The sequence below is a fragment of the Lepisma saccharinum genome, chromosome 16 (assembly GCF_977018435.1).
Source record: "Lepisma saccharinum chromosome 16, izLepSacc3.1, whole genome shotgun sequence".
Classification (NCBI taxonomy): Eukaryota; Metazoa; Arthropoda; class Insecta; order Zygentoma; family Lepismatidae; genus Lepisma; species Lepisma saccharinum.
Genome location: NC_139244.1, coordinates 8443323 through 8463426, shown reverse-complemented (window position 1 = coordinate 8463426; position 20104 = coordinate 8443323). Strand labels below are relative to the sequence as shown.

The 20104-nt window shown below is 38.0% G+C and overlaps 1 protein-coding gene across 1 annotated transcript in view; it reads right to left on the bottom strand.

The window, feature by feature from the left end:
• Positions 1 to 540: 540 nt before the first annotated feature.
• Positions 541 to 20104, bottom strand: part of LOC145999877 (uncharacterized) — a 58931-nt gene continuing 39367 nt past the window's right edge. Inside the window, exons 5-7 of the mRNA XM_083137147.1 lie at positions 4475 to 4568; positions 1683 to 1916; positions 541 to 744 (exon numbers count right to left, since the gene is read on the bottom strand). Coding sequence (XP_082993273.1) covers positions 659 to 744; positions 1683 to 1916; positions 4475 to 4568 — 414 coding nt within the window. The 3' untranslated portion in view covers positions 541 to 658. The remainder of the gene's footprint in view (positions 745 to 1682; positions 1917 to 4474; positions 4569 to 20104) is intronic.

Below are 20104 nucleotides of genomic sequence, written 5' to 3'. Positions count from 1 at the left end.
CATGTTTTACACCCGAGCCATTCATTTATCAAGTACTAAAATTAAATAATGAAAAATATACTCGTTTAGACGTTTTGTTGTATAATTTCCTCTGAACTTATTGGAAGACAAGGATTATATTGGGATCATACGGCTTTGAAGAACAGGAAGGACGTATGTAAGGAGGGGGGTCCAGGGGTCCGGACCCCCCGAAAGACTCACCAAGTACTAGAATTAAGTAATGAAAATATTAGCATTTGTTGCATAAGCGATGGTTATTAATTTCCTCTAAACTTTTTACAACGCAAGGATTATATTGTGATCATACGGCTTTGAATGACATTACAAAGAAGATTTATGTACACTACTACTCAAAATAATATGCATTACATTTTAATCAGGAACTTACTTTTCTCCAACTACATGTAACATCATTTTTGTTAGTCGATAAATATTCAATTATTAATCTATTTGACGTTAACTTCATTTGCCAGGGCACTTGTTTTTATGTAAATTATTCCGATTTTATCTATAGGTAAGCTACGTAATGAATATGCACTCTTACATCTTTATTCTTATACCTAACCGTGTATTAATAATATAATATTAAAGCATTAATTTTATTTTATAGCATATTTCTAGATACGTGCCTGTCACTATCCACTCTAGTTCTATTAAATCAGGTTTTGCTGTAAATCACTGTTACGATAATAACTATAAGCAGCCATAAATCATGGAATAATATTGTCCGGCTTCCAACGTTTCCTGTAAAAGAGAAATAGCATATCACTTTGAAACTTACTACTAATATATATCAAACCAAATTAATACTTTCTCGTATCACCATTGACATTTTCTAATGTATATCAGACTATGACCATCCAACAGATGCCTTGCCGAGCGTCACTGGCGTACACAGTCTGGCTGATGGGGCTACAGTCCCAAATTGTTAAGAAATCAAAATTTTCATGAAAGCAGTAAAGAATTCGGGGGAAAACAGGAAATTTTCACGAAATGGAATGCTTTACTTTCGTTAACATAAAGTTGTATTTTTATTTTGTATCTTGTTTACTACAGCGACTAGTGATTAGTGAAATGATGCTCTGCATTGCAATTAATAATAATTTAGTTAATATTACATTTTACATAAATTTGAATTTGAATCTAAAATTTTGGGTGCGTCAGCACTATTTTGCACCCGTCACATTATACGGGGTCCAGCCCCAAATACGCCTTTCAAAAAATCTGACTTTTGTTACAACCTGAGGCTGTAAAGGGGCACTCAGCACACACAAGGACAAGAAACAGGACAACACACACAAAATTATACTGGCCATAGTGCCAGTCGCCAGAGCCTCGTTCGTCTGCAAAATGCAGTCCAGGGTGTACTTCATGGAAGTGAGTTTGACAATTGGGTGTACTACACCCCAAATTTTACATAAACATCGTAATAATATATAATTGTTATTTTAATAACAATAGTATTGAATATATACTTATATTAATCTTATTAACCTATTAATTATAAACTTTATCATTTCATGTGAGACACTTGGTTAGGCCCTATCTTGAAACACAGAATACAGTTCTAAATATGTGCCAATCTACAAGCCCAAAAATTATGTATTTTGAGATTACCACCTTGTGCAATTTCTCCCATGACTATGAAGCCATAGAAAAGTGTAATGGAAGTGAGTTCTCACCAGACAGACCTGGTTGGACCACTTTTACGTCACACTGTGGCCAGGTCCCACTGTCCATGGGCTCCCAGGCGCCGTTTTTGTCGCAGCGGATTCTTTTGTCAAGGTACCCAGGGCCGCAGCGAAGTTCGGCGATGGAACCCTGCTTGTATCCACCTGAACACGACCTCAATGCAAAACTGAAGTACAACTCGAATTCTTCCCCTACCTGGGGCTCTGCGCATGATTGTTCATTAACTGTAAAAAAAGAGAAAGAAACGTAAGCCTTACATGCATGCGAGGTGTGTATGTGGAACGGGAAATGGGTTGAACCGCCAGCACTCCATAAAATTTCATAAAGTTAAGATTATAGTCAGTTTGGTGCTACTCTTGCTTTCACACACCTAAAACAAAATTACACTTGCCCCAGATGTCCCCTGTCGACCCTCCTCCCCCCTGGCAATCGACATCTTTCATTTCAAATTAGGAAAAAACGAAAAGAGCATTATTGTTAAATTCGATTGTACAGGGTGGTCCAAAAGTATGGAGACACCGGAATAAAAGTTGAAAGACATTTTGTTCCGCAAAACTAACACTATGGATTTAGGGGTGGGGTAAAATGTTATAGGGCATATGACGATGACGGCCGCCAACTTGAATCAACTATAACATTTCCCCCTACCCCTATTACAAACCTACAGTGTTAGTTTTGTGAAACAGTATGTCATTCAACATTTATTTGTGTGTCTCCATACTTTTGGACCACCCTGAAGACAAAAAAGTTCAGTTAATTAGTAATACAAGCAGAATAATCAAAGTTAGCTCGAAAAATTGGACGAAAATGCAGGAACGAGGTTAAAGCAGTGGCGTGCCCTTGGGTGGGTTGGTGAGGGTTATACCCCTTCCCCTTTGTCCCAGTAATCCTTAAAAAAACGTCAAAGGCAGGAAAGAGTGGCAAAATGAGGACCGACAACTAAAAAATATACGTAATACCCCCTTTCGAAAATATTTGACACGCCACAGCTTAAAAGATCACATGTTCATATTCTAAGTCCAATAATAATTGGTTTCAATAGTATTCGGAGTTTCAACAATGAGGTTTTCATGTGAGAAGTCGTCCCTCGTAAAATTAATGAAATATTTTCCCTGAATGAGGTGTATGGAACTAAATAACAGAATAATCTATTACGGTATATTAGCCGCATAAAATGCAAAGAAAGGATAATAAAAAACACTTTAAGCACAATAAACTCACATCGGTGGTAGAGCGTGTTAAGTGATCGACTGATCTCGCCATCAAAACTTCCGTGTTCGAATTTCAGCCTGGTCATGGGTGTTTATGAGAATTCCTTCGTCAATTCCATCTAATACTCAGCTTAATTGTCAAGATTATCCAAACGTGCAGAAAAGGGATGCTAATTGACAAAAAAATACATGCATGCACACACAAACACAATAAAACAATGGAAGTTATTTAATTCATAATAATTGTTATTTGATTGTTATTATCTCTACTATTTATTTGGAGCCAAGGTGGTCTACTGTCTGACTGCCAAGCGGGGACGTTGGTTCAATTCCCAGGGTAGATCATTTAAGGTAGCCATTTTTACGGGCTTGTCTCTGCATAATGCAGCTCCATAGTCCACCCAGCCTCAAATAAATTAGACCCTGTGTACACTATCAGTAAGGTCTATAACTAAGAAAATTCGATTCATAGCTCCAATTACGTTATATCATTATGTTTCAGCGTATAGTAAAGGAAATTGTACCAAAATAACAAATATATCCCTTATGTAAAGCACTGTGCTACGATCTGTGGAAGAAGCTACCCATTTCGGCTATAGTGGAGGTGTTGCGGTCAGCATTGCACTTCGGCCATCTTTACACCATTACTGAGAGGCTGTGTGCAAAACAAGCCAAAACTTTCACTTGGTCGAGGGGAATTTTTGCGCCCTCGCCAAATTTATAACCTGTCACCCTCTAACTTTCCAGGGCCTCCCCGATGGAGCAGTGGTAGCGTCGTCGCCTTGTAATCAAGGGGCCCCGGGTTCAATACCCGGTGGAGGCACATAGTGGTTCGGATCCCACTTTAAACTGTAGGTCCAGTCCCGATTAGCCTTACTGTGCATAAAGTTGGCTTAAATCAATCAATCTAACTTTCCACCCTGGTCCTCCTTGAGTTTCGTCATCCTTAATGTAAAACATTATGTCATATATTTACGAGGAAAATTATAGCCTTATTTTTAACTTACTTTAGTGTTACTATAAAAAAACACGTTTATTTTATGTATGTATTTATTTAATAATTACATTAAAATAACAGTCATCTGTTCTCTTAATTTGCTACATGATTTTACAAAACTAACTAACTAACTAACTCTCTAGCCTTCTTAAACCTGAAGGTTCATGGCTGCAGCAACACAGGCCTTCCATCTGTCCCTATCTTGAGCAAGATCTATATACACTTTTCCATCTTACAAATCAAATACTCTTTGATTTTACAAAATACTTATTATATTATGTAGCAGTAACATCAATTAATTTTTGTTTACACAAATTCAACTTTTTAAAAGAAAAAGTGTATGTAACCAAAAATAAAGAGGGTGGAAATTGAACCCCGACCACCCCGATGTGAGTCAGGCGCCCTACCGACTCGACCTTAAAAACAAGAATCGCAATAGGAAAAGCCCAACAATAAGAAAGAGAGAGGAAGAGGCAGGGAGGGAAAGAAAAACGAGGATACAGAAACGTGATTTTTTATAGAGAATATGAAATTGGTGAACCACTGAGCTTACTCGATAATATTTCATACTTACAAGAGGATGACCCATATCCCGCCATGAAGCTGAATCGGTGATTGTTGAGTGTGTTTCTGCAGACGAAAAAGGTATCTAGAGGAATTTCTCCCAACTGCAAAAATATAAAATTAAACATAACAAAGAATTGAAAGAAACTAAACAAATTAAAAGTTTCGGATATGCTTTCTAGGAATTCCCACCTGAGCTCTGGGCAGAGTAAGATTTTGTATCTTCTCTTCAGTCATAAACACTCATATTTTACCTTTGATAATTTTTATTATTTTACAAATAAAAAAAATGAAATTGAATTGAAAATACTTTGGCATTGTTGTTAAGTTCAGCCTTCAGTCCACTATTTAAATAGAAGGTAGTGTCTGCTGCAACGTTCTTTTTCTGCTGGAACCTCAAAAGAGATGCCCGTGGCAGCAAACTCGGTCTTGTTTTATCGTGATTTCATCATGCTATGTATGCAATTACGTCTGTAACACATACTGTGAAGTTGTAGCGATTACTTTCACAAAAATGTTTTAAGATTAGGTCCCTTAGCATTCTTCTAACAAACCTAAATGCTCTCGTAGTTAGGTTAGGTTCTGTTAGCATTAAAATAATATCGCTAAGTGCTTTCTAAAGAAAAAGGTTCTAAATTACCTGTACATTCATTCCCACTAATCATAAACTTGCATTTTTCTCTTCATCTGTTCTTAATATTTGAAACATCCGCTTAGCAGACGAATTACGTGGCAGGAGCAAATTTGACGCTTATTCTTACTGCTGACACGTGCGTGGCAGCAGACTCGGCCTAAATAGAAACTGGACTCGAATTGATTCCTTTCATAAACATCACAGAAAAGATAATTTTATATTCAGAGGAATCCCGCTTACGGCCGTCACCCTTCACCACGCTTGACTGAGCACCCAAGGAATATATAAGTATTTTAGGAAGAGCATTCCGAGACACGGAGCTCTCCCATTGGCCAGAAGCCGCAACGAGCTCTGACGTGACCAAGGGGATCTGTCAAGGGGCGAGGCTCGCGTAGCAATGGAAGCTTACGGGAAATATTTTCATTTTTAATTGTCCATATCTTGGTTCTATTAACCATTTGCAGAAGAATAATAAGCAAAACGCAAGGAATAAGACCTAGGCAATAATATGAAGAAGTTTACAGCACGCAATTACAATAAATGGCGTTATACAAATCAAACAAAAGTAACCACGACTATCCTCTTATATCGCCCCTACATTGAAATCTGAAGTTGCGTATGGGTCAATAAATACAATTTTATGTATTAAATATTTCGCTACCACACCAATACTTATTATCCTTCATACCTTCAAATTTTCACAGATGTTTGTTATTAATAATTTGTTCATTATAATTTATATATCTAGTATACATAGGATGTCGCTGTCGCTGTTGTTATATGACGTCGCTTTTCTACGTATTTAGGGTAACCGCAACAATAAAAATGAATGATGAAATGATAAATTTGATGGGTTAGATGAGTGTGGCAAGCACTGGTGTACGCAGGGGGGGCTTAAGGGGCTGTAACCCGCCGAAATTCTTAGAAAATAAAAAAAATCAAATGAAGACAGTAATGAAGTAAAAAAAAATTAAAATGACCCCCAATAACTATTTTTGTGTTTGAATAACTTTTAAAACGAAGGATTAAAATGGTAATTGGAGCTCGTATCTAATGAAAATAGAACAGCGACAACGGGATATCAGCGAAATTGATTTTCGGCGATACATTCTATGAACCAATCTCATTCTCTTCAGTAAAGGTTAGATTCATGGCACTGAACCCGCGTACAATTTGAATTGAATTAACATAACATTAACATGAGGTGGAAATGGGTTTTGGATATTTTTTTTTTTTTGTAGATGTGAAAATCTTTAACTAGTGATGCAAACATGCTTTCGCTTACATTAAAGTTTACACTATGGTAAAATTACAGAAATATTCTACCTAAACTGATTTGTGTTTAAAAAACCGTAACATCAAAATATGTTTTTTTAGAAATTAATAAATAATAAATGGATAAAACGGATAAATGTCGTGGGAAAGCGTAATCCCTTAATAAATTCAAGGAAACTCGTGCCAGCTCGATGGCGAATCTAGTCAACCGCGTGTTCGACTTTGAATCCCATCACTGAAGTTCCCGACTTGGAGTCACGTCGTGAGCATTGATGTTCTTTGTGCCTGCCCTTTCATCAATTTTATGTGATCAACACTCATCGCCGCGATTAACCAAAAGTGGTAAAAAAAGCGACGTCAAATAACAAATACATGAACAATAGGCCTGGCCTCTGTCTTGGTTTAGCAATGTGATTTGTTAATCACTATACGGTGGAGGCCGAGGCGGAAATAAATATCAGTAAGAATAAAAATTCATTACAACTTACCCTTCCTGGAGACTTATGATTTTGAAGACGATGCTACCCACTGTCGTCTTTTTCTCGCTGCACTTGCTTCCATGGACTTGAGTTTCATTAGTTTATTCAAATGTCGAATTCTATTAAAAGTTCTTGTTCTGACATACAGGGAAATAATCTTTTCGTTAACTTCAGGAAATTTTGACTGAAGTACTGTCTTTAGAGTGTCCATAACTTTATGTTGCTTGGAAACAGTTGACTCATGGAAGGATGCAAACACAATCTTAAATTGAATAACTTTTTCCATATCCGAACCACTACTTGCCTCCACCGGGTACCGAACCGGAATCCCTCGATTATAAGGCGATGACGCCACCACTACGCCATCGGGGAGGCCCTCAAAATAGAAATAGATGTGGTGCCACATTCCTTAAAGCCCCAATTGGTACACAGCACAAGAATGTTTACAGACACCGAATAAACGTAATACGACCTAAAATTACTCGCTTTAATATTCAAGACAAACAGCACAAGCACTTCTGTAAACGAATACAAGATCGCTACTACTGGACCTGCAGATTATTCTGACATCTGGGAGAAATCTGTGCCTCGAAGTTGGCTTATACCGAACAATGAAAGCCATGTCGCTTTCGGAAACTGGAAGCAATTACTTTCCATTTGAATGTTCCCAACTGCAGGTATGAACCCCCTCGGTGTACGTCAAATCGTCTATCCCTTACCTGGAGGAATCGCTAGCGTAACGCTCTTTGAACTCAAAAGCGAACCTTGGTTGAGGTGTGTATCATTGTGTGTCTTATCTATTTCATCTTTCATTTTCATTTCATTGCCCTAGTTTGCTCTATATGTCAAAAAACAGATTGATTGAATTGACGTTTTAAGTCCAGTTTATGTACATTGAGGCTAATTGTACCTACAGTTTAAAGTGGGATCTGAACCACTACTTGCCTCCACCGGGTGCCGAACCCGGGATCCCTCGATTATAAGGCGATGACGCCACCACTACGCCATCCGGCAGGCCCTCAAAATAGAAACAGATGAGAACGTTAATTGGTTCAGTAACGATCTCGCTACCCAGCGAAGGTTTAAGGCTCGAGTCCCGCCTGGACATTATGTCCCTTTGCGGGTGTCCATCTATTTCATCTATTCGTTACTCATCCTCGCTTTCCAATTAGGTAAAAGTTACAGGAAAGCAACCCAAAAATAAGAAAAAAATATTTGCCTCGTAATGACGCAATTTGACAAGGACGACCGCAAGATTTTTTCACAGGAGAGGCAGCAATGCTCAAAGAGGGAAAGGTTTTGGAATGCTATCTCTCTAGTTAAGAAAATCCTCTTATAGAAAATTCCCCCACTAGGATAAATTGCATAGACATCCTCCACCCACTGCATTTTGTCTATGATTTTGCAATATACTCGTACTTATTATGTTATGCAGCAGTAACTTCAATTAATTCTTGTCAACAATAAGTCGCCCCTGCAAAGAAGTTGCTGAAATTCTACTGGTGGAAATTTTTAAAATACAACACTACCTGAATATATGTACAATATATTGACATAATTTGATGCATGTTTCTTCCGTATCAAAAAAAAAAAACTACTACGTGTTAAATAAAAATTAAATAAGAAGGATACTGTTATAGACATTCGTATTATTGAAACTGATGGCAATATTTGCATTCATACGGCTTAGACGTTTATTATTGCGTAACTGTAACTTCATAATAATAATAGTTTTATTCACACGCACACAACACCGAAATTTTGGAGCTTCCCGTGGATGCAACTTGACAGGACTCATACCACTGCATTTTACATACTAGTGACTAGCGAGGCTCTGGCGTCTGGACTCGTAGCTAGTATAATCCTTGGGTGGGGCTCGTATTGTGTTAGGGCCTCCCGATGGCGCAGTGGTAGCGTCGTCGCCTTGTAATCAAGGGGTCCCGGGTTCGATACCCGGTGGAGGTACAAGTGGTTCGGATCCCACTTTAAACTGTAGGTCCAGTCCCAATTAGCCTTACTGTGCATAAAGTGGACTTAAAACAACAAATCAATCAATCGTATTGTGTTGTCCTTACATGTTTATGATTGTCCCTTCATCCGCCTCATCTTATCACGATTCATCCTCATCTTCGCGATTAGCCAGAAGTAGCAGAAAAACGAAATAATAATAAATCAATACGTATGTATGTGTCGTTCATTTAAAGACGAATTTCTACTGGGTTGATCGCTACTATGAGGATGAATGATGAACTAATGAGTGGAGAATGAGACAAGCATTGCTTTTGCCTTACTATGGTTCACACTGGGGCCTCTGGTTTCCTAAAGCGTTATGCTGTCATGGAGACCCGTTATATACATGTAGAGGGACTTACTTAATCCTTTCCGTTCAATCTTACTCTCTCGATCCTGTTGCAGTTATGTCCACGCTATAATTAATTAAGTTAGTAAACTATTTTCATGAAAATATGCGCACGAGACTCTACTCCAGCACACACAGGCATTTCAAATTGTTTCACTTTACGATTTTTCGGGTATTCTATCTATTGTGCTCGTCTCAAGATGAGACTCTCATCCAATAATCATTGAACTTCATTGCTGTGTCTCGTAATCAAGGGGTCCCGGGGTCGATACCCGGTGAAGGCACATGGTGGTTCGGATTCCACTTTAACCTGTAGGTCCAGTCCCGATTAGCCTTACTGTGCATAAAGTGGACTTAAAACACCAAATCAACCAATCAACCAACCAACAAACTTTATTGCTGCGTGTAGAAGTGTAGACAAATAGTGTTAAAGAACCAAAGACATTCATTTCCTTTTTGCTGAATTCAGCATGAATTTGTTCGTTTGCCATCCTCAGTTAACTTAAGAAGGTACGGGAAAACAGTGAAGAAGAACTACATGTTATAAACATTGCTTCCCAAGAGTTATAATCGCCTCTATGAGGCGATAAACTTGTATGATTTTACATGTTATTAAGCGGCCCGCAGCTGAGGGATCCCCTTTTTGACGTCACTCTAGCAGAAGACCTTCACGTGCCGTCGTAGCGCGGGAAGCCGGAATAGCACCCCCTGTGAGCACCGGTAGTTTTCTGAGCACTCTTGGTAGTTCTGATACTCATCGTTAGGGAGAGCGCACTGCGCCTTAGCTTCAGTTTCCCTCCAGGAGGTCCGCAAGTCCCCACCAGGAGATGGCGTTGAAATATTTTAAGGTTATTCTTCAAATTAACGCGAGCTAATATCACAGGTGGTAGGGCATATTATTACGCCTAATATTTTTGAAAACTCAAAAGCTCTGAGTTTTGTTTAGCAAGCTTGAGAATATTTTTTAATGTTTGATATAAATCCACTTTATGCGCTTGATAGGCTAATCGGAAATGGACCTACAGTTTAAATTTGGATCCGAGCCACTGTGCAACATTTTTCCAACGGTGATCTGGCCCGAGAACTCTGGATAACAGGTTTTTGTTTTATTTTTTTATTGACTTTTCTCCAGAATGTTCAGTTTACCGTAACAATGGAAGGGATTGATAACAACATACAACAATAACCATCTATTTCAGAGCTCTGCACCCCTATATTTGCAAAACAGTAATCTCTAGGATATGCTCCATGTTCACAGTACCATATATTGTTTACATAAAACATTGCGTGTAGGTTGGAATTGTTTCTTGGTGAGGTGAGTTACATGACTGAAAATCGCCCCTCCCAACTATTACTTCTGGATCCGCCACTGCACTTCGTTGATGAACAATTCATTCTTTTTTTATACTTCTCCGCGATGCATAGATATCAAACAGACACCAATTAATTTGCTGTCCATCCATGTTTTGACTCTATAATTTTACCATTAGAATTACACAAAGTTTTCCCTGATAACTCAGGAGGGCAAGAGCCCCCTCTGGCTCCCCTCTGTGGGCGCCATTGGAGGAAAAAAGTGAAAAACAGTTGTGCTGGATATTCATTCAACCGGTGGACTGAATAGTAAAGTTCCCTACATTGATTTAGTTTATTTTACTTCGCGTTTTGTGCCTTTTGGCTAATTTGAGAAGATGTGGATGAGTGATGAAATGATGAAATTGATGAATGCACAGTCACAAACAACCAAGCCCGAGCGGGATTCGAACCCGGGACTCTTGGCGTCGCAGCACGATGTTAAGTTCCCTGCGGATATATGCTAATAATAATAATAATGATAATATAATATGATAATAATATAGCGGTAATAAGCAATGGCGGCGATTACAAGGGGATTTTTTGCCCCCGCACTATGCTAAACCTTATGTACTAAGGGAAAGTAAACTGTCCTGCCCCTTACCCCCCCCACCCCCCCGTGTTTTGAAATTCAATTCCCGCCACTAGTAATAACAGTTTTCGAATGAAGAAGGTTTTTTTTATTATTTTTTAATAGTTATTAATGTCCTCATCCGTGGCCTTGCGGTCTAAGGCGCTGTGCTTTGGGCTCCGACTGCGGGACGACATTGGTTCGAGTCCATCTGGGTTCAGTCTCCGGGTATTCGGCCTGTGTATAGGACCGGTGACAACCCACCATCGTGAGGAATTTGGGAAGCTACGAGTGAGGAGCGTAACCCGGTCATAAAAATCTCCTATAACGGCTGGAGGTTCGACGTCCTGACCCCACAGCACCCCATTACCGGTTGAAGAACTCCACACCTCTAGGTAGTAGTGTGGGATGGAGACTGGCAGTCAGGAAATAGTCCAAGGCACTTACGGGCTGTAGAGCCACGGGTTATTTAATAGCTGTTAATTATTATTGTACAATAATAACCCCGACAATAATAATAATTATTATTTATGCTATTCAAAATTTATCTTAGGCCTGCCCCCCTTTCCTCCTACAAATATTCGTGGCGACGCCCATGCTCCAACTGTAAAGTCATGACTGCATCATACTTTAAGCGTGCCGATGTCCAAATATATCACAGGTGAAGGTTTAGCCTTGCGGCCAAGATGCCCATGGCTGCGCGCCAACCATCCAAGTAGCTGACGTAGGAAAAAAAACAACACCTTTTCTTTATTAGCAAACAGCAAGTGTCGCAAGACTGCAAAGAAAGTTATGAAACATGCCAATTGAGTTTGCTCTTTCACGTTGTGCGTTTGAACCATTGCTTACTATAAAATCTGGAGAATTGGCGCTCTAGGAACTAGGAAGGATTCAGTAACTTTACAAAGACATTCAACCAGATCATTGCACTGCATGTTTACACTTCCTTTATCTACTTATTCACTTCCTCTTTGTTTTGGGGTATTGAGTACGTGCAGGAATTTGAACTCTGTTGATGCGTAGTTTCTTATCAGTTCTATCATGTGTCACTGGTTTGGTACTGTAATTTCCAATAGGTTAGTCGGCCTTGTACTGTATAAAGTTCTGTACTTTACATTATGTGATCCATTTGTCAAGGCATATTCCCGATTAGTCTTATCAAAAGAAACGATCCACTTTCTTGTTCTTTATTCTTCTTTCTATATTGTGTTTCGCTTTCTGTCTCACCTTTTATATTTTCCCTTCTCTCTCACTCTCTCTCTCTCTCTCTTTATCTATACAGGGTGACTGGTAATTAGATGTATTGTATTCCCTGAAAGGGGTTAAAGTAGAGACAATTTGCAATAAATTTGACCATATGATACCCCGTCCGAAAATTAGTAGTTTTCGAGATAATAGAATTTCTATTGTTTTTTTTAAAAAAATTACAATTTTCCACATAAAAAGATGAATTGAGAAAAAAACTCCTCATTGTATGGAACTTATTTCAGCGTTTCCTGATAGCTAACAAATAAGTGGTTCGTTTAAAAAAAAAGTTTTTCCCAAATAACAATCACATGTAAGTAACAGGTGGGTCTAAACTTACAAGTGATGATAAAAAAAATGCACTCTTAGTTTACTTGGCAACGCATTAATAACAAAAATGGTATGACACGAAGCGTACAAATTACTTTAATTACTTCCTTGTGTCATCTGCTATCCAACAAGGTACAAATGTTGCTAACATTCACTTTTGTGTACAAGAAATAATACTTCATTCATCTTCATGTGAATGGAATCAATGAAAAATACAATTAAAGAACATTATACGTCTTGCTCAAAGTGGGCACCTCCGTTACGAATGCAGGCACGTAGGTTTTTACGGACATTTGTTTTCTTAACTCGTGATGTGATGGTGTCCTTGATGTATTGACCAGCTGTAAAGATCCTCTCCCTGAGCTCTTTTTGCTAGTTTACCGGTGTCTTGTAAACTAAGTCTTTCATGTGGCTCCAAATGTAGAATTTGTACGTAATACATTTATACGTAATTCAGTGTTATATGTACTAATTTTCATAAAATATAGTTGATTTGTACGTAACGAAGCTACAACAATGTCACAAGGGACAATTTTCAGTTGCTGCTGGTCGGCCACGGAGAACAGAAAGACCAGAATTGTAAAATGTATGCAGGAAGTAGATGCTAATCCACAGAAAACTAAAACTGAAATAGATGCAATAGACATATTCAGTATAAATATTATTATTATTATTTGTGAGAGACTTGGTTCGGATCCCTCAAAAAAATATTTTTCTAGATACGTACACTGCTTCCCCAAATATGTATTTCGTTCATTCTAAATCTTTCTTATTTCTTTGTCTTTCCTATTCTCTTATTCTCTTTACCCCTGTTTCTTCACGTTTTCTTATCTCCTTCTTTCCCTCTATCTACATATTTATCATTCCTTCTTCCTCTCTATCCCTTTTTTCTATTTTTCTCTCCTTTCTGTCTCGGGTTCTTTAATTTTCTTTTTGCTGTTTCTCCCTCTCGTTTTCTTTGTCTTCCTTATTCCTTCTCTCTTCCTCCACTCTCTCGTACGTTCTTCTTTCTCTCTAATTCCTTCTCACTCTCCTTTTCCCCTATCATATTCTCCTTTCTCTCTATGTCTCTCTACAGTGTACAGTGCCTTGAATAATGTAGTGTTGAAAACGGACGGTTTTGGCCTCTCTGGCAGGTTCCACTCAGAAAGAATACCGCTAGAGGCGCTGGTGTCGATACAGGGGCATGGCATTCGTCTGCTTATAATGGAAGTAAATGGAGTTTTCGCTGCAACGTCTGATTCTTTTACACGAAGCATTTCTATGAATGTGATAATTTCTATGATATTTGGTACAGTGGTCGCGAAGATATTAACGAACATTCTAGACAGTCGACCACGTCCTATTATCATCATACTTTCTGTTACGTACCCAATTGGACCAAGTAATGTGAATAGTTTGCCAAAGACGAATAGAGATGGCAGCACCAGGCGTGCAAGGTTAAGAATTGGCATAATATATGTGAATAACTTTATAAATAAGAACAAAACAAATTGGAAAGATGAAAAACAATAGAATATATTATAAGAAGACAAAAAATAAATATGAAAGAAGTAAATTAATATATATATCTTATAAATCAAATCAATGATCACATGTAAGTTAATATGAAAATTAAGGAAGTCAAAGCACTGATACAAGTTTGTGTCTTCGAACAGATATTGCATCTGTTTGGTTGATTTACCATTCCCGTAGCGGAAATTTTGTTTACATCAGTGGCGAGCGCGTTCCGATCGACGCCCCACAGCACTTTTTGGTTGCGCAGTTTAACTGTAGCACCTACTTGGATGCGCATGTCAATCGGCTGCACCAAGTATACACTCTGTTGTACCTAGTTAGTGGGAGCGCATTCCGATTGCAGCCCCAAGGGAGGATATTAGTATTATTCCCAAAGCTTAAAGGAATTCGTTAAATAGTCAAAACCGAAATAAATTGAAATCCAGAGGGAAGTCCAGATCCTCCATATCAAGAAGGAAGTCCAGATCCTCCATTAAGAAGGAAGTCCAGATCCAGACCGTCCATTAAGAAGGAAGTTCCGATCCAGACCGCCCATTGAGAAGAAAGTCCCGATCCATACCGTCCACTGAGAAGGAAGTCCCGATCCAGACTGTCCATTGAGAAGGAAGTCCCGATCCAGACCGTCCATTGAGAAGGAAGTACAAATAGAAGAATATCCAAATAGAGAAAATAAATAATAAAAAGAATATTGAGATGAAAATTGACTGTAACGAGAAAATTATAGAAGAATGTAGCTTATCATGTAAAATTCTTACTCCATGTATCCTGTGTTTAAATAATATATTCGTTTAAACGTCTCCATTGGAAGGCATCCTGTCTGGTTTCGTTGTCTACAAAGAACCCTACCCTGTAGATAAGCTAGCTGAGTTTTAAGTTTAAGGTTTATGTACCTTTGCACCAAATGAAGGTAGCATTAAATAAATGGCGACCAACTTTTGGGGCTAGAGAATTAGGAACCAGACAGTGAAGAGAGAAAGAATAATTGAAAATGGAGGAAAAGGATAAAGATGGAAATGAGAATGGAGAAGCTACAATGAAGGAAGACGGAGAAAAAAGGGAAACTTTCATTTGTTGCGGAGAGGAAGGAAACAAGGAAGAAATTATTTTCTGTGTCACATGTAAGGAAATGAAACATTGGACGTGCGAAGGAATAAGAAAGGAGAAATACATATCAATAAGTAAAAGGGAAGAAGATTATACATGTAAGGAATGCAAGAAGGAAAAGCTAAAAGAAAAACAAGAGAAAATAGAAGAAATGACCGTGACAGAAATGTTCAAGAAGTTATCAATGCAGATAGAAGAGCACTACAGAAGGATGTTGGGATTGTTTGACAAAAGGGAGAGAATAATAGAAGGAACAATGCTGTCGATCGAGAGTACGAGTTTAGATATGAATAGAAGAATCAAAGATGAACAAAGAAATGAGAGTCCGGAAAAGAAAATTGGGGAAAGCGATTCTCAGATAGAAGTAGCTGTTTCAAGAACAGAAGAAAATGAAAGCAAGAAAGAAGTAGATGTTTCCAGAATAGAAGAAAACGAAGACAAGATAGAAGAAGCGAAGGTCCTGATAGAAGACAGAAGTTGGAAGTTGAGAGAGGAAAGTTACAATGACAAGCATGACAGCAAGATAGAAGAAGTAGCTATAAAATTACGAGAAGAAAACACTCAGGAACTTAAAGAGGTTAAACAAGAGGAAGATGAGAAAATAAAAGAAGAAGAAAGAGGAATAGAAAGGGATGAAAAATTTAGTTGTCAATATAATGATGAAGAAATCCATGTCAAAATGAAGATGAAAGAAGAAATTTCCAGTGACGAGTCTCTGACGGAGGAAGAAAAGAAGCATAAGCCTAGCAGAAGATGTAAACAAAGAAGAAAGAAAAGTAAAATGAAATTTAGATATATTCACGTAAAGACATGGAAGAAGAAGAAGAGAAAAAAATTAAAAATAGAAAAGAACCTGAAGAAAGTTAATAATATGCTAAGAAGGGTCGACATAGATCAAACGGATTTTGATGCTACTTCGCCAAAGAGAAGGAAGAAGAAGACGAGACGGAAAAGACAAGGAGAGCATGCATTTGATGAAGATGTAGAACGTAAGAAGAAATCTTGGCAGAAACCAGATTGGAAGAAGAGAGAATTGAAAGTAATTTCTTTACTGGAAGAGAGTTGGAAGAGGAGGAAGAAGGATCTTGAGAAGAATAGAAAAGAAAATAGAAGAAAGAAAAGAAAAGAGGAAGAGAAAAGGAAAACAAGACATTGACAAGCAACGAGTATTTGAAAGAATTGAAAGAAACAAATAAGACTGACTAGTGCAAAGGAAGGAAATGTTATGATTTATAGACTGACAAGCGTACGTTTCTAGAATTATTAAAGTTCTCTGAAAAAGTTCCAGTTCACCAGAAGAAAAATTAGTGGAATCATTAGTTTGGGCAAATATTGATGATCTATTTGAAAGAAGAAAATTTTAGTTCTTTAATGTTAGTTCCTGTAAGAAGATATATAGATATGATAGTCATCGTTGGAGGAAAATCTATTCTGCAAGTTATATCTAAAGAAAGAATAATGAATGCTAATTTATGTCACCAATCCATTGAACAATGAGACCTATAATGGAAGATCAAACCTGAACCTGTAAAAGGAAAGATGCCAAAGAAAGTAATATGGAAAATGGAAATCAACTTTTCAATTGTACGATCAGAAGAACGAAGAAGATAGAACAGTGAGGCACAGACGGAAGTTAATTACGAAGAAAACTCTCAGGAAAAAGGAGAAGAAAATATGAAAGAAGATCGAATAGTATCAGTAAAACATATTCTTTGTAAGCTTAGACGATTAAAAGTCATCGTGTATTTAGAAAAGTGCAAATGAAATGGGTTGTAATCCCAGAAGTTAAAGAAGAATCGGTTGTATTCCGAGAATGGATTGTAATTACAGAAAATAAATATATCTAGATACATGCTGATATGAAACTAAGGCTGATGTGAAGAATCATTGTAGCTGATAGAAACACTTAGATGGTCAACTTAGAGAAGAGAGAGAGTTCTTTGAAACGGAAAAATCTGAGCTAACTGATAATCTGTAGAGAGATTGCTGAAAGAAGAAAAGGGTGAAATGAAAATTACTTTATGGCAAGACATCGTCAGGTAAAAACTATCTTGGATAAATTAGATGAACAGACTTGCAGGAAGTGAACTATTGAAGAATTATATTTTGTATCTAAAAATAACTTGAAGAGGTCACGAATTTTTCCGGAACATGGTGATAAGATATCTAGAAACGAAAATAGAAAGAAGAGAGTAATAGAGAGATGAGGAAAAATGCTGCATGTCAGAAGATATAATTGTACAGAAGAGAAGAAAGAAAGCGTCAAGAAGAAATAATAGACTTGTACATATATAATTTGAAAAAAAAATTGTATCTGCATATATATATATATATTACGAGAATTTTTTTTTATGGCCAACGGGGGGAATATTGTGTTACGTACCCAATTGGACCAAGTAATGTGAATAGTTTGCCAAAGACGAATAGAGATGGCAGCACCAGGCGTGCAAGGTTAAGAATTGGCATAATATATGTGAATAACTTTATAAATAAGAACAAAACAAATTGGAAAGATGAAAAACAATAGAATATATTATAAGAAGACAAAAAATAAATATGAAAGAAGTAAATTAATATATATATCTTATAAATCAAATCAATGATCACATGTAAGTTAATATGAAAATTAAGGAAGTCAAAGCACTGATACAAGTTTGTGTCTTCGAACAGATATTGCATCTGTTTGGTTGATTTACCATTCCCGTAGCGGAAATTTTGTTTACATCAGTGGCGAGCGCGTTCCGATCGACGCCCCACAGCACTTTTTGGTTGCGCAGTTTAACTGTAGCACCTACTTGGATGCGCATGTCAATCGGCTGCACCAAGTATACACTCTGTTGTACCTAGTTAGTGGGAGCGCATTCCGATTGCAGCCCCAAGGGAGGATATTAGTATTATTCCCAAAGCTTAAAGGAATTCGTTAAATAGTCAAAACCGAAATAAATTGAAATCCAGAGGGAAGTCCAGATCCTCCATATCAAGAAGGAAGTCCAGATCCTCCATTAAGAAGGAAGTCCAGATCCAGACCGTCCATTAAGAAGGAAGTTCCGATCCAGACCGCCCATTGAGAAGGAAGTCCCGATCCATACCGTCCACTGAGAAGGAAGTCCCAATCCAGACTGTCCATTGAGAAGGAAGTCCCGATCCAGACCGTCCATTGAGAAGGAAGTACAAATAGAAGAATATCCAAATAGAGAAAATAAATAATAAAAAGAATATTGAGATGAAAATTGACTGTAACGAGAAAATTATAGAAGAATGTAGCTTATCATGTAAAATTCTTACTCCATGTATCCTGTGTTTAAATAATATATTCGTTTAAACGTCTCCATTGGAAGGCATCCTGTCTGGTTTCGTTGTCTACAAAGAACCCTACCCTGTAGATAAGCTAGCTGAGTTTTAAGTTTAAGGTTTATGTACCTTTGCACCAAATGAAGGTAGCATTTCGTTAATAATACGGGAGAAAAAATACGCGTGGAATGCTCTTGGCAACTAAATTTTTGTGTATGAATTAGGTTCATTATTATTATCATCATCATCATCATCATTTCTTTTAAAGATATACACTTTCAAACCAATGGGACAAGCGACACGGGATGTTCACACTGTCACACTAGTGACACACACTTCCAGACAGTAAAATAGCATTCATTGCACTTGAGAGTCCAAACAGCAAACGATACTTCATATGGCGTATTCGCGTGCTACTTGTTACTTCGGTCGGAAAGCTCCTTAAAGGAAGGGTGCTCAGACCGAAGCGACGCGCTACAGGGGGAGTTTCCAACTAAGTGACAAGCGACATGGTGCCTTCAGTCTATTAGCAAGCGTTCGCTGCTAATTGTGCGAACAACAGATAGGCGACACGATAAACCGCACATTACAACAACAGATCTAGGCGAGATAAGCCACACGTGTCGCTTTGTCGCTTCTGCGTCGCTCAAACTGGGCCATTTCGTCAATAGCTTGCAACATGTTGCCGTGGTTTGTTGTTCGCGCATGCGCGATACAATGAGTATCTTGCTTTAGGGAGATTGCGCACCAAAGCGACAAGCGGCACGCGACACTTATCGCTTGAGGATTTCACCAACCGAACGCTGGCGTGTGCTTTCCGTCATGCCGCTACGATGTGAAATGTTGCTCTTGATTGGCTCGTTTCCAAGCAACATGTGTAGCTTCGGTATGAAAGTTGCCTTGAACCGAAGGACCCGTGTCGCTTGGGTGTGAAATCCTGGTCTCGTTTGTCGCGTGTCGCTTTGGTGTAAAATCTCCTTGAGCAAACGGTGCAGTCAGAGCTTGTGTCCCTACGGTTCGAAAGGCTGCATTGATTACGGACTGTTCGCTTCCAAGCGACACTTGTGGTTTGTCGCCTCGGTATGAAACATCTCTCAGGATACTATTTATATTCTAATAACATAGAATATATTTGCCCCTTATTCTTTGTACTAGAGGAAGACATTTCGAGGATAACTAAATATCGTACATATCAATATTGCTTGAAAGTCGTGTTTAAGACCTCAAATTGTTCAGAATTCACTAAACAACATACTTGTATAATTGTCATATCACCTCGTTATTTTGAAACTCTTTTTAGTAAAAATGTTAACAATACTCATAATTATATACTTAGTATATAGTAATAAGTCTTGTGTTTTGCTGTCTCTGGTCATAGTCCCCCCCCTCCAAAGTTGATGATTTATCAGTCTCAGCCCCCTAAAGTTGATGGTCTAGAACATTTCAAATGTGTATTTCAAGTTAAGTTCATGTTGCACAATTCA